The sequence below is a fragment of the Dromiciops gliroides genome, chromosome 2 (genome assembly GCF_019393635.1).
Source record: "Dromiciops gliroides isolate mDroGli1 chromosome 2, mDroGli1.pri, whole genome shotgun sequence".
In the NCBI taxonomy this organism is placed as follows: domain Eukaryota; kingdom Metazoa; phylum Chordata; class Mammalia; order Microbiotheria; family Microbiotheriidae; genus Dromiciops; species Dromiciops gliroides.
The window spans coordinates 49,828,618-49,851,722 of NC_057862.1; the positions used below are offsets into that span (position 1 = coordinate 49,828,618).

General features: G+C 42.8%; 1 protein-coding gene across 2 annotated transcripts in view; it reads right to left on the minus strand.

Annotated features, from left to right (window-relative positions):
- SIN3A (SIN3 transcription regulator family member A) overlaps nt 1-23,105 on the minus strand; it is a 76,062-nt gene continuing 52,957 nt past the window's right edge. For both annotated transcript variants that reach the window (XM_043984974.1, XM_043984975.1), the window contains exons 11-21: nt 22,281-22,491; nt 21,736-21,852; nt 20,168-20,406; nt 18,639-18,822; nt 17,261-17,834; nt 15,213-15,382; nt 7,858-8,031; nt 6,798-6,890; nt 4,678-4,772; nt 3,926-4,133; nt 1-2,601 (exon numbers count right to left, since the gene is read on the minus strand). In XM_043984974.1, coding sequence (XP_043840909.1) covers nt 2,371-2,601; nt 3,926-4,133; nt 4,678-4,772; nt 6,798-6,890; nt 7,858-8,031; nt 15,213-15,382; nt 17,261-17,834; nt 18,639-18,822; nt 20,168-20,406; nt 21,736-21,852; nt 22,281-22,491 — 2,296 coding nt within the window. In that variant the 3' untranslated portion in view covers nt 1-2,370. The remainder of the gene's footprint in view (nt 2,602-3,925; nt 4,134-4,677; nt 4,773-6,797; nt 6,891-7,857; nt 8,032-15,212; nt 15,383-17,260; nt 17,835-18,638; nt 18,823-20,167; nt 20,407-21,735; nt 21,853-22,280; nt 22,492-23,105) is intronic.

Below are 23,105 nucleotides of genomic sequence, written 5' to 3' on the forward strand. Positions count from 1 at the left end.
TATTTTAATGGAAATACTGCACTACAGTCAAGTTTACAACATTTTTTATAGAAATCACATGGAAAGGTGGCCAAAGTCACAATACAGAATACAAAAAGCGATTTAAAATAAAAGGAAAATTTTGCTATCTTACAGGCTGGGAACAGAGCTTGGAGCTCCAATGTCATACATCAGGAGGAATGAAAAAGTCAAGTGTATTATCCACCCCTCCTTGCACAAGGCCTCCTTATGTTTATATACATCTTTAAAAATAAAATGTTCTTATTAAAAAAAAAATCAGAGGTGTGGGGGATGCCATATCCCCAGAGCCCCTTCCTGAGTAGATGTAGGGCCTTATTCCAAGCCACTCCTGATGATCTTCTGCACCACCACCCTCCCACTCCCTGGACCACCCTTCTCTTCTCTTGACTGGAGACTCTCCAACACGCCCCCCCACCCCCAACCCAGCTCCTTCTCAAACCTTTCCACCGGACGAGGCTTTTAGTGAAGGGCTGTTTCTTCTACGCCGTGGATCCATTTCATCTTCTTTCCACCTGCACCCCTTGCCCACGTTTTTGAGACAAAAGATATTTTAAATAAAATCAAATCAGAAAAGTCTCATATACACAGAGAGGCCTGTCTCCTACTGTGAACCCCCCCTACCTCCACCACGATTGTTAAGCTCCAGAGCCAGGATGCTGAGAGTCGTGCCAATCCTAAAGCACCCTAGCCAGGTACTATGGAGTTTGTGTGGGTCTTGGCTCACGAGTCCAGGCTAACCACTTCAAAAATCCCAGTAACTCACATTTAAACACCTGCCAGTATTACAGGATTAAAGTTCTATAATTAAAAAAATATATATCCCATTTGTGATTTTTGCTAGTGAATTGTATCACAAAATTTCTGACTCCCTAGCACCCTTTATATATAAGCACTCCCCAGCCCCATACACACACACACACACACACACACACACACACACACACACACAGAGCAATATACTTGTGGGCACAAATACGCATATTCAGGAAAGTTCTTTTGAATACTGGTTTGGTACTTAAGATGTTCACCCTCTCTCCCCACTCCCCAATACTGAGAAGGAAAAAAAAAAATGAACACAATCAAATGGCATAGCTTGCCAACTTCCCCCAAGTGACCGTTTTTTTGAACTGGGAGATAGGAGATGCAACAGTTAACCAAAAGAACAAAGTTTCTTTCTTTTAAAAAGTTAAGATGGAGACTTTACATTGGAAACAGGCTGCTTGAGTGGCTTTGCTGAACATCCCAGTTTTGACCACTTAGAGCAAAAAAATTCCTTTTCCCTCTTTGGGATTTGAAGCATTTGACCAGTGTTTTAAACAGTATCTTTCTAGCAGGACCAGGGGGTTGAGAATGTTTTCCTCAAGTAAGAAGCAAGCTTTATTTATTACCAAAAAAGGGGAGGGGAAGGGAAAGGGGAGAAAAAGTTCACACAAAAGCACTACAATGGTAACTCCCTTTGGTAAAAAGTGGAATAAATGTCTTGTCCATCTGTTGTAAAGACTAAATCTGAAGCCACCCGGTGCTGTGGTACACAAGAAGCTAGAGCAGTTCTGCTAGCACATCAAAGCATATTTCCTTTAATAAAAAAAAAATTGACAGTATGTACATTATTTACAAAACACAAGGGGGGATCACGTGAAAACTTTCTCTGTGCAAGAGTGTGTGTGAGAAAAGTTGGTGGATGGCACTAGGCTAGACTAGTAAACAAGCAGGTACAAAACAGTTCCACTGGAGCTAAAAAGGCCCAACTGATCTGACCTGGTGAGTCGGGAGCTCGGGGACCAGAAGACAAGAGAGGAAGGCGTGAGGAGTGGAGCAATCATTGAGAAACAAATTCACAGATGCTCCCAAAGCCAAACCACAGGCCCAGTTACCCTGCGGGTGATCCAGATGGATGTGAATGAGCCAAAGAAAATGACACCTGGTTGTTTGGGGGGGCTTCATGGTTTAGAACGTCTCTGAATTTAAACGTCCTTTGCTATTGGTCTTTCCCAATGCACACCATCCAGTCGAGCTTGTACAGTGTTCGGTTTGCTCATTCGATGCCCGGGCCATGGGGAATGAGGGCTCAGCACCGCTGGGCTGGGTGAGCAAAACCACCATTTGTCCATGCCTCCCTTCCTTCCCTTTCTAGGGCATGCCCTGGAGTCCCAGACCCCTGGGAAATAGGAGTCCCAGCTTAGGTTTAAAAAGGATCCACGTTCCCAACCTTGAGCCTGCTGGGGAGAGGCTGTACCGGCCCCACACTAGTCAGGTGGCATCTGACAGAGACACAGTGAGGTCTGAAAGGCATCGCACTTCAATTCTCGATGCACAGGGACACACACGCCACACATCCGTCCTGGGGAGTTACGGCGTCTTAAAAGTTGTGCCATATTTGACGCGGTACTTGTTAATGCTCACAAAGTGCAGGGTCTCCGTGTCACAGGTGGTAGTGCAGGGCACCAAGCCTTCCAGCCCCTCACCCATCAGCCATTTGTTGGTCTCCGCTGCCATTTCACGGGTGACATGTTCCTTGGTCCATTTGTCCACCCAGGCCTGGAACCGCTGGTGCAGCCGCTTGCTTACTCGTTCATGGGACTGCCAAGAAGGTAAAAGATGAGTTTAGCACATAAACCTTTATAAATATTAAGTTGACCCAATGTCCTCCACAGCAGTCTTTGCTCCATGACAGCTCAGGTCTGAAGACCCTCGCTGACCACTGAGCCAAGCATTCTACCCACTTGTTTTGCTTGCCTTCAATCCCATTCATGTGTTCCCTTTTTGTCACTGGACACTGTGAATGTAGGTTCTGGAAACACTCCCTGCCTTAGAAATATCAACCAGAGCCCCCTAAGGGAAAGACTTTCTGAGGGGCCTAGCAATGTGTCCATATCATCATTAATGCTCAATGGGGTATTAGCTAAGAGAATGACTACATTAATAAAGAGCTTCCCAATTCACAGACTTGGACTCAAAACCATGTGAGAATTGGAATGACACCCCCTGCTGGAAGGGACAGTGTGAGCTCTGGCCTGAAAAGAAACCATGTGACTTTAGCATCCGGAAGTGACCTTTCTGGGGTTTCGAAGGTCAGATCAGCTTCAGGAAGTGATGTTTGCCACCCTGTGAGTCCTGTCAATCAGAGCTACCAACCAATTAGCTTGGAGGGGTGTGTGTGTGTGTGTGTGTGTGTGTGTGTGTGTGTGTGTGTGTGTGTGTGTACACGGCCCTGTTCCCTGTTTCACAGGAGGCTTCTGGGAGGAGCAAAGCTTTTTCATTGCTGAACGGGGGCTTGGCGGCAAAGACAGGCAGGATAGGGAGAGCAGGCAAATCTCATACTTTAATTACTTGTTTCTCTTTACTGACCCCGAATATACTTTTTTTTTTTTGGTGAGGCAATTGGGGTTAAGTGACTTGCCCAGGGTCACACAGCTAGTACGTGTTACTGAGCCACCTAGCTGCCCCCCGAATATACTTTAATAAATACCTAATGCCCAAAGATTGGTGCTATATGTTTTCTAATTTAAGGCAACCACTCATTAGATTTTAGACATCATAGCTAGAATTTTAGGCCCTTACAACTATTAGGACTAAAAGACATTTGAAGTCATCTGATTCAACTTCTCGACGACACAAATTGGGAATCGAAGACTAAAAAGAACTCATTTGTAAGAGGGTCACAGTAGGAACACCAAAGGATTCCTCCTCTATTAGACACACTGTCTAGTCTCAGAACCTTCTCCCCATCTTCACCCTCTGACTTTGAGGAAGAAGAGGATTAGGAATGAGGGGACTTAGGGGGGAAGAATGTGGGTGCCTTTCCTCAGACCAAGTAGTTGGGAACCCCTGTTCAGGATTCTGCTGAGCAGCAGCCCTCACAGGCAAGGAAGCCGCCTAAACCACTGGATCCTTTTGTTCTCACCTGCTGAGCACGCAGCAGAGCTGTCCTCCGGTACATATAGTCTTCCGATTTGATCACATACACCATCTTGTAAGAATTCAGTTTGAATCGACACTCCAACTTATCCAAACTCTCCACATTTTCCATGCTCTTCTTGCCGTTTCCATCTTTGCCTTCCTTCTCTTGCTGTTCCCGCCCACGCTGACATTTGCGGATCCGCCTTAGATTCCTGCAAACCAAAGGATCCCTGTGGGCATCAGTGCTTGTCCCGGAAGTGGATCTGGAGAAGCTCCCTGGGCACAGGCCACCTGGCTGAGGACACCCTGGACCAAAGATCACTAATGATGGAAGACCCAGGTGGCCCGTACACGGCACTAAGATAATACAAGTCCCAGGGCTTCAATTCCCTATCTGGGCAAGAGAGCAATGATATTCTTGTTCCCCTCCCACCCATTTCCCTGTTTTGAAATAGCTGTTTGAATCCCCAGATGAAGAATCAGAAATTCATGTCTCTGATGAGCTATAAAAAGCAGGCCTTCCTGAAAACTGCTGTGCTTGTGAAACCCCTGAATTGCTCATCTCCCTGCTGGGAGATGATGAGTTCTCTGGCTAAGAACAGTATAAACTTTAATAACAAGAGACTGTCAAAAAGCAGATTAATTAAAAGAATGAATGAAAAGACAACGGTGTCAGTTACTTAATATGTATCAAGTTTCACATTCCTGATCAGCATAATTTCATATTCTGTCCCAGACACAACAGGCTTCACTCACCTTGGCAGAAACACTGGCTTCTGGGCCAGATGCTCTCTGAGTTCTGGGGAGGTAGTATCAGAGTTTACATAGCGCTCGACATAGTCTGACCATCGCTGTCAGTGGCATACAAAAGAAAGAAATTGTTTTGAAAAGTTGTCACCATTCAAATTTAGTTGCTGTAAGTAACTTCATAAACATTCTAGAAAAGTCCAAAATCTGTATACCTCAATTTTAATTGAGTGCCTCCACACAACAAAACATTTTAATTATTAGTTGTAACAAAAGTTATTATCTTTGGCATCTTTCCTCTTCTCAAATTATGAAAATTAAATGGGGAGGTTCCCCTTCCCTTACTGCTACTGATAAAGGCAGAACATAATGTGGAGAAGAACTAATAGAAGAATCACTTCATTTAAGCATTTCTATTCCTTGGGGGATATAAAAGAGGTGCAAGATGTGTTCATGCCCTCAAGGAGCTTGACCTTTAGTCAATAAGGTCATACTGGATAGGATTTTGGAAATAACCAGACCCACTGCCTTTACTTTACAGGTAAATAAATCCCAAAAGGCTAAGAGGAATGCTTTGTTTCTACACATACACCCACCTGCCCTACTTCAAGACTCCATCTCAGTAGCCTAGGTCCTAATTAGTCTTCCTTCTTCCAGGCTTTCCCCTCTCCACTCTGTTCTTCTCCCAGCTACCAAAGTGATTTTCCTAAAGTGCAGCAGCACCTCCCCACTCAACAAACTCCAGTGGCTCCCTATTGCCTCTAGGATGAGGTTGCTCGACAGTGTAGTGAATACAGTATTGGGCTTGAGTTAGAATCCTGCCTCAGATGCCTACTAGCTGGGAGACCTGGCAAGTCACTTAAATGCTCTCAGGCTTTAGTTTCCCCAGCTACAAAACAGGGGCATCAATAGTAGCTACTTTATAGAGTTGTGGTGGGGCATCAATGAAATGACGCGTGTGGAATGTGCTTTGCAAACCGTAAAGGGCTGTAAATGTTCAATGTTGTCATCAAGTTCCTTTGCTGAGCTTCCCCACCTCTTGCAGCCCTGCCCCAACCTAGATCCATCCCCTTTCCTGTCACCTTCCACCTCCACCCTCTCACACTGGCTGGCTCCCCTACTTGCCTCCCTTCTCAGCCTCTCAGAATCCCTTGTTTCCTTCAAACCTCTGCTTAAGCACCACTTTTTCTGTACCCCTTATCACTTGTGAGATCTGTAACTAGGCCTGTGCACAGCATCTGCCCTACAGAATACAGGCTATTTGAGAGCTCAACAGTTTCCTATGGTTTGTATCCTCAGTCCCAGCAGGGTCTGGGGCACAGAGAAAGTGCTTATAAATGCCCTTTGGCTGGTCACTAGGTTTGGGAGGGCAAATGCAAAGACAGTAAGGGCTATGGCTTCTCCAGGATGCGAGTTACCCAACCAGCACTGTGTGCTCGGTGATGGTCTCTCTTCCTCAGCTTACCCTCTGTCTGAGTAGGGCAGGATCCTGGATTCATATTAACTAAGGAAGAACAAAAGCTCAGGAGAGGCTGGAACATGGTTTCTTCCATGCAATGGACCCCAAAGGACCTCTTGGAGAATCCTGCCCTTTAGCAAGAGTCCAATAGCAGCCTCAGACACTTAATACTTAGTAGCCGTGTGACCCTGGGCAAGTCACTTAACCCCAACTGTCCCGGGAAAAAAAAAAAAGAATAAAAGGGTCCAATGAGAGTGACCTATACTTTATGACTGCCCAATGTTATTACCTCATCATGCTGGGCTCTTGCAAAGTGTGACAGTTCTGGAGGGCAAGAAAGGGACAAAAGTCATGCCGCAGGACAAAAACAGGGTGGCATGTGGGAGTTCTACTTAAAGGTTTGGTAGCTTCAGTGAAAGAACATGACACACTGACTTTTTTTTTTTTTTTGGTTTGTTTTTTAGTGAGGCAATTGGGGTTAAGTGACTTGCCCAGGGTCACACAGCTAGTAAGTATTAAGTGTCTGAGGCCGGATTTGAACCCAGGTACTCCTGACTCCAGGGCCGGTGCTCTATCCACTGTGCCACCTAGCTGCCCCGACACACTGACTTCTATAGGAAGACATGAAGCTTTGCCTGTGACCTCTGACCTCTGGGTGAGGGGCTCCTACCTCTGCTTCCACAGGGTCATCAGAGTTCTCTTCCTCTGTGTCTAGCAGCTCGATTGTCAGCTGAACTTGGCCTCGGCTCTGAATAAACATGAGCTACAAGGGAGAACAACAGAAAATTAAGCAATGGACTATCCCAAATGGTGAAGCAGTCCTGTGACACAAGAGGAAGTTCAAAGGTTACTTACAAGCCAGGTAGTCAGTCAGTCAGTCAGTCAGTCAGTCTCTCTCTGTCTCTCTCTCTCTCTCTCTCTCTCTCTCACACACACACACACACACACACACACACACACACACACACACACACACACACACACACACACACTCTGTGTCTAGTTTTGCATGCTAAAAATCAAATATGGTGATTGATGACATGTAGACATGTCCTTTTGCAACACTACTATAGTGTGAATATACTTTCACTCAAAAGAAGTGTTACAGAAGATTTTTATCCCATGCCTGAGGATATATCTAGATTGAAATAAACCCATCCTATTACTTCAAGACATGCCTAAGACCACTGAGTGACAAAGATTCCCATCTATATAAATCACTAAGGACAAACCCTTTAGCCTAAGGTTCTGTGATACACTTCTATATGAAGGGTGGGACTGAACCAGAGATGACTCTTATAGATCTTTCCAGGGCTAGGATATGAAATCAGGCAAATGGTAACAGTGCTGGGCAATCAAAATTGGAAAAAGCTTAAGCTGCAATGCTGAGCATTCCGCCTCCCTGCACAGGTGGGGAAGTATGGCACGGTGTCCGTTCTGGCTCTGTTGTTTGTTTCCTGAAGTGAGCTGTCACCAATTGAATGGGGAATAATCCTTGAAGCAGCTACTTGACAGGGCTGGTCTAAGAATAAAATCTGTGTAAAATGCTCAAAAGCTATTATGTACTATACAAATGAAAAGGTTAGTATTATTATATTGACAGTTTGGGAGCAAATCATTCAAGTGAATCAAATAGGCCTAAGAGGGTCAAGTGATCCTGTGTTTGGACTTCTACATCCCCCACCTCTCCCCCTAATCCTGGGAATGCTAAGCCTCTGAAGAGCTCTCACCTTAAAGCAGTTCTCATCAGACATGAGCTGTTCTGCTTTACGCTGATATGTGGACTCCATTAGGGTTCGGGAGGTCTGTGTATTTAGGGTGCCACCCGTGGCACTGTTGCTGTTTTCTGCTAAGTAGAGGTCAGTCACTTGTACACAAATCTCATCACTCACAATGTGCTGGAGCTAGAAAGGTGCAAAGGGAAAAGCCATAAGGAAAGACAATCTCAGAACACGGACCGCATACACATGAAGTCAACAGCTCTACTTTTCTCACATTATTTATTCCACCTCTTCTTGTTCATTCTATCTGAGGAATTCAGAAGTTAGCTTCAAGTGGAAAAAAAGCAAAAGCAAAGAAAAAACCTAATTCTAAAAGAACTACATTATTGTAACAGAAGGAAAACAGATGAACCCAGACCATACCTTTAAGTATTTCAGCATTACTGTTCATGCTTAAAAAAAGAAAGGCTAACTGAGGAACTCAACAGAATGGAACACTTACAGAGTAATTTAGTATTAATTAACTCTGTATTCACTTAAGGACAACCACAGCAGACATTCAGACAATGATTAATGATTAACATTTGGAATTTCATGAGTGCCTCATGAAAGAAATCCTGCCTTTCTAGATTCTGGCTGTTAGAAACATATAGAATATTATTAGCTATGCCCCACCTCCCCAAGTATTTTTATTTTGAAATTAAAACTCCCTCTGAGTGGACAATTCAGACAATGGGGAAAGTGCAAGCAGAGAATGAGAAGAGATGAACGCCCAGACACAGGTCCATCTGCCACCATTTTATTGCTTTACAGCAGTCTGATAGTCGGGAAGCTTACTGTTGGTAGGGAACCTTTTTCTTGTGGTGGTGATAATTAGGACAACTCAGATTTTTTTAAAAATAGGAAAGAGGAAATAAAAAATTATTTTAAAGAATACTTATAATCCACTACAAAATAAAGGCTGAATTCTAGACAATAAGAAACTTATCTCCAACTAACATGGGTGGTAGAGGAAGGCATACTCCTTGAGTTTGTACCTAACCAGTAAGTACTAAAAGGTAGTTAAGGATGATCTCCAAGAAGCTACTTCCCTGAAATAATCAAGGACTTTTGATAGCACCATTGGTGTTCTCAGGACAAAAGTAATTGGGAATACTGAAAAGGGAAGTTTGAAGAGAATTTGGGGAACCTAGGACTGGTGAAGGATAAGGGTCCCCATACACCCCACAGAAAGCCCTAGGCCAGCTCAGTGCCTGCTTCAGTCTGATGGAAGTTGGTACCATGAGTCCCTCCCAAGGGCTGAGTGTCCCTAGAACACAGGCAGCAGCATGGAATCACAGGAGCACTGGATTGAGAGTCACGAGACTTGGATCTGACTGCGGTGAGCCAGACCTCCCAGATTCCTATTTGGCCCATGATGCTTGTTCCTCTTGAATCCTGGGCTTGCCTCTTACCCTCTCTGGGCTTCAGTTCCTTCATCTGGAAAATGTCTGGGCTGGACTGGACTGCCTCTGAGGCTTCCGCCAACACTAGTTCGAAAGCTCAAAGACCCTCTGTCCTGAGTGGGTGACTCAGTACGTGTCATCTTCTGGGCCTGTTTCCCCATTTCCCCATGGACACTGTTGGACTAAATGATTTCAGAAGGACACGATCCCAAGCCCAACACTGATGGTGAGGACTGAATCAAAACAAGACCAAAGCCTGTAGATAAGCCACCATCTTAAGCTCTTTCCTTCTAAATCTTTTTTGCTACAAGATGTATTTCCTGGTCAAAGGACATGAACAGGCAGTTTTCTGATGAAGAAATCAAAGCTATCACCATAAGAAAAAATGCTCTAAACCACTATTGATTAGAGAGATGCAAATTAAAACAATTCTGAGGTACCACCTGACACCTATCAGATGAGCTATTACGGAAAAAAAAAAGAAAATAATAAACGTTGGAGAAGCTGTGGAAAAACTGGAACACTAATGCATTGTTGGTGGAGCTGTGACCTGACCCAACCATTCTGGAGAACAATTTGAAACTCTATGCCCAAAGGGCTATAAAGCTGTGCATACTTCTTGACCCAGCAATACCACTATTAGGTCTTTTTCCCAAAGAGATCATAAAAAAGGGAAAAGGACCCACATGTACAAAAATATTTGCAGTTGCTCTTTTTGTGGAGGCAAGGAATTGGAAATTATGGGGATGCCCATCCATTGGGAAATGGATGAACAAGTTGAGGTACATGAATGTAATGGAATACTATTGTGCTGTCAGAAACAATGAGCAAGAGGATTTCAGAGAAACCTGGAAGGACTTACATGAACTGATGTTGAGTGAGATGAGCAGAACCAGGAGAACACTGTATACAGTATGAACAACACTGTGTGTCGATCAACTGAGACAGACTTAACTCCAAGGGACTTTGGATGGAAAATGCTCTCCAAATCCAGAAAAAAAGAACTATAGAATCTAGATGCAGACTGAACCATACTATTTTTTTTTGTTTTGTTTTCCTTTTTTGAGGTTTTTCCTTTTTGCTGATTCCTCTTATACAGCATGACTAATGCAGAAATATGTTTAATGTGATTGTACACATATAACCTATATCAGATTGCTTGCTGTCTTGGGGGGCAGGGAGGGAGAAATATTTGAAACTAGAAATCTCATAAAAACAAATGTTGAAAACTTTCTCTACATGTAACTGGAAAAAACAAAATACTTTTATGGGGGGAAAAAAAGATGCATTTCCATTGTATGAGTACAGTTTCTCCCTCTCTCTTTTAAAGCCATCACTTTTTATAAGGGCCACCATAAAGAGCTCCTCCACTTCCTTGAAAATTAAAAGCAAAACAATAGCAAGGAAGCTCCTGAGGGAAGAGTCCAGTCTCCTTCTCCATTGTTTCTGTTTAGTGATGAATCAAGCTGCATTCTTCTGTTGAGCAGCTAGGACACCAGCACATGAAAAGCATTAAGGATTAAGGGTGGTGAAACAGAAGTATCAGGGGTGAAAGGAAGGAAGGAAAAAAGAAAGCAAGGTTCAGGGAAGGTTTTCTGGGTCAGGGATTCTCAAGAATGAAAGTAGGAAAGATCCAGTAGAGAAGAAGAAGGAATGAAAAATACAAAGGAAAAGGATATAAATGATAAAACAAAATCCAAGAAAGATGAAGGTTCAAGCACAAAGATGGAGCCTTGGGAAAGTCAAAGGACATAAATGGGAGTAAGAAAAGACAAACAGGAAGACTTTTTGGAAAGGATGGTACACAATGGGACACAATGAAAGGAAGCATGGCCTTCATCTGCTCTCTGCTATGAACGAAGGGCTAGAATGTGTAGTCCGGTGAGTGTATTCAAAGCAGCCACCACTGCAAGGAAACAGTCTCATTGAAATAACTGAATAATTCCAGAACAACAGGGACAGAATGAATGACTATACCATGGATTCAACAGTTTTGTTATTTTTCTAGCAAATGTTACCATCCCAGAGGCAGGCATTTAGAGTAACTCACAATTAGTCATGTGTATGGCCAGGCACCAAAGGGTCAGAAGAACAAGTGTCTCTAGGAATCTAAGAAGGCAGTGTTGAAAACAGCTGGCTGTGGTATCTCTGCTAGGGAGGGAGGCAAGTAAAGCTAGAAGGAATGAATGGAGTAGGACATCATGACAATGGCAACAAGTAGATGGGAGAGACTTAAGGCAATCAGAAAGGTGAAAGGTAAAGATACAATGAATGAATGCAAGAGTTCCATGTGTAAGACTTGGTAACCATCCTGGATGTCAATCAATGACAAGGAGGAAAATGCTATGTATTTACTTTGAAAGAGAGGATGTGGCATCAAAATAGATAGCAGATGGGGCAGCTGGATTGCGCAGTGGATAGAGCACCGGCCCTGGAGTCAGGAGTACCTGAGTTCAAATCCGGCCTCAGACACTTAACACTTACTAGCTGTGTGACCCTGGGCAAGTCACTTAACCCCAATTGCCTCACTTAAAAAAAAAAAAAAAAGAAAAAAATAGATAGCAGAGTAGATTAGAAGTGGCGCTAGAGAATGAAAGGAAAGATGAATCTTCAGTGGCTGGAGGAAGCAAGAGAAGGAAAGCCTCCATTGGAGGATGAAAAGGATTTGGGGGAATAAAGAGAAATGCTAAATCAATTTAAAATTCAGTGCTATGAGTTTGCTAGGTAAAATGTGCTCTCATTTCCACAGAAATGGTAATAAGAAAACAAATACAAGATAGCAAAAGAGACCAATGGCTCTTCAAAGGGCTGAAAAGGGAACCTGATTTCAAATCCTTTCAGACATCAGCTGTGTAATCAAATCATCCCAAGACAAGTTCCCCATATGTAACATGAAATTATACTTTTGCTGTACCTACCTCATTGGGATGCTGCAAGGAACAAACAAATGTACCCTGCAAACTTTCCTAATAAAGATTTTAGCTTGTGGATTTCACTTAATGGATAGACTGTTTACATATTTAAAATTCAGCCACAAGAAGCTTGAACAACTGCCTTCACTATATCACCTATCTTCTGGTTTTTACATTGCCTAAATTCAGAGATTCAACATGATTTCTAACAATTTTTATAAGAGGAAGAGATGGGCAGCTAGGTGGCGCAGTGGATAAAACATCGGCCTTGGATTCAGGAGGACCTGAGTTCAAATCCGGCCTCAGAAATTTGACACTTACTAGCTGTGTGACCCTGGGCAAGTCACTTGACCCTCAATTGCCCCGCAAAACAAAAACAAAAAAAAAAAAAATAAGAGGAAGAGAGGGGGCGGCTAAGTGGCGCAGTGGATAAAGCATCAGCCCATGATTCAGGAGGACCTGAGTTCAAATCCGACCTCAGACACTTGACACTTATTAGCTATGTGACCCTGAGCAAGTCACTTAACCCCCATTGCCCCGCAAGAACAAAAAAACATAAGAGGAAGAGAAAAAATACCCCAGCAAAACCAGTTAACATATAAAAAACAAAACAAAAACCTGTTACATTTAAATTAGTTTGTAAATGACCCAGAAGCATTAGTTCCATTAAATCAGAGCGTAGAATTTTAGAATATTCTAAATCAAATCCAACCAACTGTAACGATTGAAATGACGCCACCTGCTGGAGACTTACTGTAGAAGAGTTCCGCCCATGAAGCGAGTAGTGAGAGGAAGAAGGAAGAGACTAGCGCTCTGTCTTGGGCTCTTTCCTGGGGACTCTGGCGGAGAAGGGAGCTAGAAATGTGCTCTCCCTTTAATAGATAGGAATCTAGGCCTTTCCTTCTCTCTTTACCAAATTCTTATTCTCCTTAATAAATGCTTAAAAGTCTAACTTTTGCTAAAGCTTATAATTTATTGGCGACCACTCATTAGATATTTTAGACAGACTAGCTAGAATTTTAGCCCTTAACACAATTCCCTCATTTTACTGATGAGGAAACCATACAGGGTCACCTGGGGACAGAACTGGGATAGGTCCCTCTGATACGCTGTCCAGCATTCTTTCCACCAGACTATGTGGATATCCCAATGATAACCAAATGTGTTGGAAGCAAGACTAGAATACTAGTTCAGATCTCCTTATTTTAGAGATAAAGAAACTGAAGCCCCAAGAGGGGGCCATGATCCAAGAGATAACAAGTACAAGAGGAACAGGTTTCACGCCTGAGTTTTCCAATTCCAAATCCCTGTTCTCTCCACTGGCAAGACAAGCAGCAATCTATTATAGTCATAGTACCTAGGACAACTCTTACATCATAGTCATGATAAAGGCCTAATCATTTCTTAAGGACAGAAAGTAAAATCAGCTGTGCTGAAAATTGTTTCCCAAACATCACAATCAGCGATTTTGAGAAAAAACACACATTGTTTAATCTATATTGAATCCAATGAAAGATGCATATATACTCTAACTGCTCCAATACGAATAAAAGGGGCTTTAAGCATAATGGAAATAACTTGGATTATTCGATGAAAACAACAGGCACAACAGTACCATTTTCACCTCCTCTACTAACAAACACATGAACTACAGTTTTCTGCAATATTAAAGACAATGATTCAAGAAATGGTGTCACAATGGACCACATCCCTCTAGAGAATTCAGCGCTCCAGGCAAAGCACTAGTCAGAGTTTTCTGGGTAAACTGCTCATTACTGTTGTTCTAGTTGTAAATAACTAATTTATAAAGCACCTAGTCAAAACTCACAGGAGCAGAAGTAAAATACATACAGAATCTGTGAGAAAATAATGGTTCTGGGACATGCAGAGGCCCCCAGTTGAGGGGATTATATTAAGATTGATTGGATTGATTTTGCTGATTGACTCACTTGATGTTAACTTGATTGGAACCACACCTACCTGAGGGCCTGGCCCTCAGGGGCTGTGTTCTCTGAACCCTGACCTCAGCACTGTCTGCTCATGGATCACCCGCAGGTCCAGTGGGCCAATGGATTTGAGTGATGCTAGCCAATGAGCTTTGAGCAGTGTGGAAGGGCCACCTCTCCTCCGGACCCAGAGGAAGTTCCCACTCTCAGTTTGGCTCTCTAAACAGGCTCGTGGTGGAAGACTTGGAGGAAGAAGCAGGCCAGGCTGAGCTCTAGGCTAGATAGGCCTTTTCTTAACTTTCTGAGCCAAGTGTTCTCTCTTTACTAATATTTAGTATGCTTTAATAAATGCTTAATGCCCCAAACTGGTGCTAAAGCTTCTAATTTATAAGTAACAAATCTATTAGAAACCCCAGCTAATTTTCCCTAAACTTGCAACAGAAATAAGGTGACCACATAGAGTTTTACTCGCCACAAAACAAAGGAAACCACTGTGAAAGATAAGGAGGAAAATATGAAAGGCAAATATTTGTTATGATACTATTTCTCTTTTAAATACATTTCAAGTCTGAAAATGCAAAAAGATGAAAGGATCTTAAGAGAAAGGGAACTTTACACCCATGGGGTCAGTTCTACCAGACCTGGATGTCGGACCTGCTCACCCTCCAGGCCTGCTAGCAAAGCAGAGCACGGGGTGGGGAGGCTCTGGAACTGTTACAGGGCATCAGAATGACCAAGGCCAATCCTACTTCCTTCGATGTGAACTACAAAACAATGAAGCAGAAAACCCCAGAGCCTTGGGCAAAGAAAGGGTCATGATGCAAATCATATGGCCCTAAACAAATAAAACACAGGTCTTACTGATAATATGAGAAAACAGACAAAAAATTAATAGCACTCTTTCCCCATACCCCCTCAGACCACAGAAAAATCTGCACAAGCTTATTTTTTTTTTTAAGATTACCAACTACAACTTTTTCTGCTCTAACTGTTCAAGAGTTCTCTTTGTGAAAAACTCTCCCTCATCTCCAGCCTTCAAGGCGTGGCTGTCCTTTTCTCACCTGTCTGACAATGCTCTGGATCAATTTGTCCATGGTAAAGGCAATATAGGCATGGATAGTGAACATCTCTCTCAGGGAGTCCTCATACTGTGAGGAGTCTATGTTGCCGTCCAGCAGGCTCCGTACCATATCCAGGAAGGCCGGGTAATAGTCTTCTACATCAACATCCACTGTGGGAAAGAAGCAACAGATGACTCAAGTTTTGCCTGATGCCCAAAATACCCAGACAGGGCACTTCCCACAGGAATTCAACAAAGCTACCCAACCCCTGAGGCTGAAGACAACAGGTGGATAAATGACCGGCCTGGTCTGGCGGAGAAGAGCGGGGTGATTCTACAACAAATGGCAGCTTCTAAAATTGAATGACTGACCACTTTATAAAAGTGGCTACTGACGGGGCTGCTTGGCTCTGAGTCATTCTGAGAGCACAAAAACATCTCAGCACTGAGTGCCTGCAGCAAGCCTCTGGATCCATGCAAAAGGGGAACACTATTTCCTGGGCTTGTATTAATACAGCATTTACTACACGGATCACTTACTCAAGAGCTATTTTAATGCAGGGGAAAGTGTCTGGCTACAAACTGACAGTACGTTGCTCATGAGCTGGGCCATCTCCAGACAGAAAGAGGAAAACAGGACAAATCCTCTAGGGCAGCAATTAATAATCTGCACTTAATGATAGTCTCCATATATACACTTGTCAGGACCCTTCTGTCTAGATGGATCTTCAACTACGCTCTTTACACAGTGAATTAAGTGATTAGCACAAGCTGCATGTGAATCTTTTCACCCATTGGCTGAAATAGAATCAAGTGGCTGTCCAATCGTTACTTAGCAACAACCAGAGAGAAAAGAAGGTGAAGGTAAGAAAACCTGTGGTGACAAACGTAACTGCCTAGGCCTTCTGCTCACATTTCAATCTAAATTTCAGTGCCTTCTAGTTTTTAAAGGTAAAATCAAAAAGAGTTAGGAACCGCTAAAGTCCACATTAAGGCTTGAAAGATTATTTGATCAACAGCAATGACGGAAATAACACAACCAACCTGAAATTATGCAGTACTTTTGTTTCAAAACACTGCACCACAATGAAGTTTATTCTCTGTGGAATAAGGGTTAGCTTTCAAGATTGAAATATTCTAAGTGATTTGCCACTAACCATATACCTTGGTAGCCACAAAAGGATAATTAGCCTTCTCAGTAGAAAAGGAGATAAAAATTAGAATCACTAACTCTGTGTCTTAGAATTCCATTTATTTGTAGATGTTCCTCAGAACTTTCTCCCTCTACTCCCCAAGCAAAAGGGAATGATTCTATCAAGAGATTTCTGACTTGCTCAAGCACACAGAGTCTATGAAAGGCCGTGGTTTGCAGACTCGATGCACTCGAATGCTGTAGCCCCTTCTCTAGTGCCATCAACAGCTGCCCTATTTAGCTTCTCTGATTCCCCATTTCCTTTCATATCGTCTGCTTTGGGCTCTTCACAAAAGAAGGAGTTTCCTATGCAAGTCTTATTTCTGTTTCCAGCTCCTCTTTGAGAAGCTCTGGCATGACCAAGTAACTGCTGTGGTCACTAAGAAGAAAACGCTTCTCACTGGTATATGGGGCATCAGCCCCAAAAAGTCTGAGCTTTGCCCAGGGCTTAATCTCTCTTGTGACAGAGGCTACATACAGAGTTTAAATCACCTCCTTATCCAACAAGAACCAGTGAGGGATGGTCACTAAGAGGCTGGTCAGCAATTAGATGGGGCAGGAGATTCAAAAGAACTGCCCAACTCTCCTTCAGACAGAAAAGTACCAGTTTTGAGACACGGACTAAGATATACGTTTTTGGACGTGAACACAGTGGGAATTTGTTTTGCTTTACTATGCATATTTGTTTAAAAAAAGGGGGGGGTTCCTTCCCTTTTAAATAAGAATGGGAAGGAGAAAAAATAGATGTTTGTTAACTGGAAAATAAAATGGGGGAAAAAAAGGACAAGTGACTAATCTACCTGCCCAAGTTCTACCAATAAAATCATTTCAACTGCAGCCACCCCCAGAGCACTCACTAGGTTCTTTGAGTCTGAGCTGGATGGCGGGGCTGTCACTCTTCTCCCGCTTTATGCCCAGCACTTCCCGTTCCCATTCCCTCTCCCGGTTTTCTTCTTCAATCTGTCGCTCAGCTTGGGAACAAATTCTCAGCAGCCTTAAGCACAGAATCTGGTGCAGTCGCAGGAAGATATACCAGTTGTTGTTGACATAGAAGAGATTGTAGACATCATCCATCCCACGAAATTTCTGAGCTGCTGTGTTGCTGAATAGTAGCTTTGATTTGGGGGGGCTGCCACCCACCCCGTTGTGCTTTTTGGCAGCCCCTGTGGCTTCATCCACATCCATCTCTTCCTCCTCTTCTTCTTCCACATCTGAGAGGTCACCTCTCTGGGCAAAGAGCAGGTCTGGAATGAAATGATGCATAATCTGCTTGATTTTATACTTGTCTTCCTTCTGGATTCCCGTCTGCCTCTTCACATGGTGGATAATCAAAGCAGCAGCATCTTCCAAGATCTGCTTGTCTTCATAGGCAAGAGAAAGGTGTGGACCAACAGGGACTCCAGAATTATCTTCCGTAGCCTGCTCTTGCCTCTGAGGTAGGAAAGACACAAACAGGAAACATGAGCCACCAATCAGATGCATGCCATTTGCCAAACTCCCAATGGCTACCACATGACAACAGGAAGAGATAAGACAGGTACTCCGATTCTATACAATGTCACCCAAAAAGAACATGAGTTAATACCCAACAGCATCAATACAAATAGCTACCCACCAGAATTAAGAATATATCAAGCACCTAAAAGGTCCTGTGGGAAGCTTTGACTTTATCTGTCAGGTGATTGAGGGTGGGGTTTCAAGATGATGAGTCTGGTACTGGCATGTAAGATGGATTGAAAAGGGAAAGACTGTGGGGCAGCTAGGGGGCGCAGTGGATAAAGCACCGGCCCTGGATTCAGGAGGACCCGAGTTCAAAGCTGGCCTCAGACACTTGACACTTACTAGCTGTGTGACCCTGGGCAAGTCACTTAACCCCAATTGCCTCACAAAAAAAAAAAGAAAGAAAGAAAGAAAGAAAAGGGAGAGACTGGAAGAAGGAATTCTAAGACTAGGAAGGAGACAGCAGATAGAAAAATGAAGGTACAGGTTATAAACGAAGCACCTACACAACTTGATATGAAGAAATACATCAGAACTTGGGGAAACCATTCTCATTCTTTTCTACAGAACATAAGGGCATTTTACACGAGCCAAAAAAGTGGTGCCCTTCTATAGACAGAATCTACACATCATAATCACAGATTAGCAAATGCTAGTGTCCCTACAATAACATCACAGATGAGATGGGAATACAGTGTTAACAGTGCCCACAAAGGAAGAGGATTCCCAGCTTACTTCATCATAGATGCTCTCTATTTCATTGAGTAAGCTCTTTGACCGCAGGACCTTGGTGTCATTTTGTTTGAAGTTAATTCCCTGGTGGTCTAGGGACTTCAGGTAATACTTCTCATTTTGCTCCCTCCAGACCTTGTTGAACCCTCTCTGAGCTTCTCTCCATTCCTCCTCTTTCATCTTCAACCTTTGATGGACATAAACAAAAATAAAAAGGAACCGAGGGATATGAGCACATAGAACCAGGTTCAATCAAGGCACCAGTAAAGTTGACTCTACCCCTGACTGTCAGCTACTCAGACCATAACAAGCACTCTAGAAGTATTGGAAACCCACTCATCTCTTGCCTCTTAACTCTCTGGAGCACACATCAATGTCTACGATTTATTTTCTTAAATTTTGTAACAAGGAAGAACCTTACTAAAGGCTCTTTCCCTAAACCCATCTCATAGATTTCAGAAACTTTGGCTGAAAATACCAACTCTAAAGAGAACAAGGTAGGGAATTGTGAGAAAATGATTCAAGGCCCAAATAAAAAGTTAAAACCATTAATGAAGATATAAGTAAACAGGCATAACAAGTAAAGGAAAGGTGACTGAAAACCCAGTTCTTTGATATTAGCTCAACAAAAAGAGTATAAGCAGAAGAGAAAAATAATAGGCATCTCAGATAAATAAAATAGTAAAAATATTTTAAATGGTGAAAAGACATTCAAGTTACAGTCAATATAAAAGTGGATACTAAATAAATGGAGATAAAAGAGGCAAGAGTTTGTGCAAAACTAACCTTAGAAGACTGGTTTATTAGGGAACAGTTATTCATTAAGAACTTAAGTTAAATTTGGGAACACTTCTGAGTGACCAAAATAAAAATCTGAATAAACTGCCTAAGACATTCCACTGTGGCATGACAGAAATGATCCAAAGGAATGAACTCCACACCACTGTAAAGAAACTCATCCAGGACCTTGAAAGTCAAGAACTGAACTCCACTGGACCCCTTTTCACACACAGAGGAAAAAAAAAAACATTCTAGAGAAGTACTCACGGTCTGCTGCTAGAACAGACAGACACCTGACAGCTTAAAGGGAAAAGAAACAAACGCTCCTGGGGCTGTTCAGGACCAACAGCGAACTTCCACTAAGGAGAAAATGTGAAGTGTCTCAGCAGCCTCCAACATAGCCAGGATGGGGCTAGTGACTACAAAGAAAGCCAGTTACGGAGCAACCTCTGAAGGATCTCCCTCTGCTCTGTATTCTGGCACATACATACTCTGTGTCTGTCTGTCTGTCTGTCTGTCTGTCTCTCTCTCTCTCCCCCCCACCCCCCCACCCCCTTTCTCTCTCCCTTCTGCCCTCCCTCTCTCTCTCTCTCTCTTTCAACACTGCAGCCTAGTAGCTTCCTTAGGAGTTTAGAAGCAGAAAAAGGTTTCATAAAGCAATGCCCAGCTTGTAACAGAATACGCTTTCTAGCCTTTCTTTCACAGACACAAGCACAATGAACACAGGAGCTTCTCCATTGCTGGGACCGCACCTCTTGAGAACTATGGGGACAGCAATGGACGGGTTTTTCCTCAAGCCATCGATGATGTCAGCGGCTTTATCGGCATAGATCCTCTGTAACGCTTTTCGGTGAATCACCTCAGAGGAGCCACCCAGGGTGTTGTCTAAGCGGAATTTGGCTTGTTCCTCAGCAGACAAACGTGAAAGTTTCTTCTGAATTGTCTCTAGGACCCGGATGGTTGCCAGGTTGGTTTCTAAGACCACATCGAGCTATGGAAGAACAACAACAACAACAAACATATTTATTAACAAATTTCTATATGCCTCTAGTGGGGGACACCCCATGACTAGAGCTATCACCTTTTCCTGAATATGAAATGTGTCTTTCATTAAAACACATCAAAATAAACTTCAGGACACTAAAATCCAAAATTCAAAGCTGTCCATACACATTCCCTAAGTATGTGAAGAACACTTGTGGCACTGCCTGATGCCAGTGTTTTATGTTCTAGAGCCAAATGAAGATAGAAAGGGGATGGTCAGGTCTTTGGCCTGCCATGAATTAACAGTTCCACTGCACAGCCCATGAAAGAAAATCCCATCAGGTCCTAAAGTAAATGTGAATATATGCTCAACCAGGAAAAAATATATACTTGGGAATGTTAATTATTCTTGCCTTCACACTGGATTGCATGAATTGACTATATGTAGGACAAGGCTAAATGTGAATAAGCCAGTGGATTTTAGTGTCCTGAAGTTTATTTTGATGTGTTTTAATGTTTTAGAACAACAACAAACATATTTATTAACAAATTTCTACATGCCTCTAGTGGGGGACACCCCATGACTAGAGCTATCACCTTTTCCTGAATATGAAACATGTCTTTCATGTAGAATTTGGTCCCCACATATGTAATACACCTATCTCATACTGCCTGCCTAGGCATCTAGTCAAGTATACATTCTCCAGACTCCCAAACATCCAAATATTTAGGGGCAAAAACTATTGTAGCTTTGTTGACATTGGTAAACTCTGTGTTATTCCTGCAGTGGGTACTTTTTTTAAAAAAACCTCAAAAAGATAGAAAACTATTTATACCCCATAGAATGATGACAACCTCAACCTCCCTTCCTTTATTTTCTAAATTATTCTTTTTTTTTTTTTGTGAGGCAATTGGGGTTAAGTGACTTGCCCAGGGTCACACAGCTAGTAAGTATTAAATATCTGAGGCCACATTTGAACTCAGGTCCTCCTGACTCCAGGGCCAGTGCTCTATCCACTGTGCCACCTAGCTGCCCAACCTTCCTTTATGTTCAACCTAGATTTCTACTTCCTCACAACTTAATTATAAACCTCTTCATCCTTCTTTGAATAAGCTTCAAATTTTAACTTCAGAAAAAATAAAAAGAAGTTCTAGACTCTCAGCTCACAACCTCACCAAGATGCCTATTTTAAGCAGCTCAAAAATGGGGGGGTAGGAAAGGGAGAGGAAGAGGCAGGGAAGGCTGATTTACAACCCAAACACACTGCTTCTAGCTCTAGCACTCAATGCCTGTGCTCCCCACAACATCAAAGTCCCTAGCCGGGTGAAGCCATACCTCAAAGCGTTCATCCTCACATCTATAGATGTGTTCTTCATATTGTGTCTTCTTTGAGCTGACAAAAGTGGAGTCCTCGGACCATGATGGGAAGGACACCCAGGTATCATTTAAAACCTTTTGGGGAAAAGTGTGGAGAATTTTTTTTTTAAAAGCTTTCATTATAGCCAGTTCTTTGAACTCCAAAAATGTTGCATTAATCAAATAAAGCAAGATTTTAAGATTTTAAACTTTCTCCTACCCTTATAAATATTTTTTCTCTTTTAAAAATATGATCTCACTAGCTCAATAATTTCTAAGTGACTGATAGAGTACAGATATCATGTGAGTCATCATTTCCTTGGTTTCTCTCCCCTATCTGATATGACCTCCAACCAGAATTGTGTTTACAAAAGGATATTAGCTAAGAGAAGCACTAAATAACAAGAGAAATTATTTTCCATCTCTTGGAGCTTCCAGTTTCCTTGGTCCAAAGATACAAGTTCGAGACATTTAGCACTCTAGGAACATGAGGATGCGGGGTGGATCAGGTCGAGGCCTCCTACCTCCTTACACAGCGGGGTCCGTCCCGTGCATTTGGGCTGCTGGTAGCTCTTGGGCAAGGCTCGGTAGCTCGACCCCAACCTTTTACAGGAAGCATAATCTATCTCCATGGCAATACCCTCTGTGGCACGCTCTTTTGGAAAGGTCTCCAGGTGAACAGATTCTTTATACCCCAGAAAATTCTTAAACCATGTGAACAATTCTGGGAATTTCCTAAACAAGGCAAAAATAAAATAAAATAATGGGTCAACAATAGCAGTACTTTAAAGTAGCAAAGCTTTGTTTTCAAAAGGAAGCACAAGGTGTCAGAACTCTCCTCCAGTCTTGCTTCTGGCCACTTCTCAATGCTCAAGCCTCCCAGAAGCCTCCCAAAGTCTCCAAGCAGCCACCCTTGTTCATCTCTGTCATTCTAAGCTAACATGGAAAGGTGACCCGAGAAAAAGGCTGGGCTGAAAATGGACCATGAATCTTTGGATCACAAGCAAAAAGCAGGAAAAGGTTCCTGAAGGGGGCAGCTAGGTGACACAGTGGATAGAGCACTGGCCCTGGATTCAGGAGGACCTGAGTTCAAATCCAGCCTCAGAAACCTACACTTACTAGCTGTGTGACCCTGGGCAAGTCACTTAACTCTCACTGCCCTGACAAAAAAAAAAAGCTATTAAAGAAAAGAGAAGAAAAGAAAAGCTTCCTGACAAGTGCCCTGTTTTCCATTACTGGACCTGAAATTTAATTTTAAAAACTTCTATCACCTCTTCCTCAGGCAACATCAACTCAGGTGCTGCCAATGTTCATGTAATTCTTGAGACCCAAGAATGAAATGACTGACC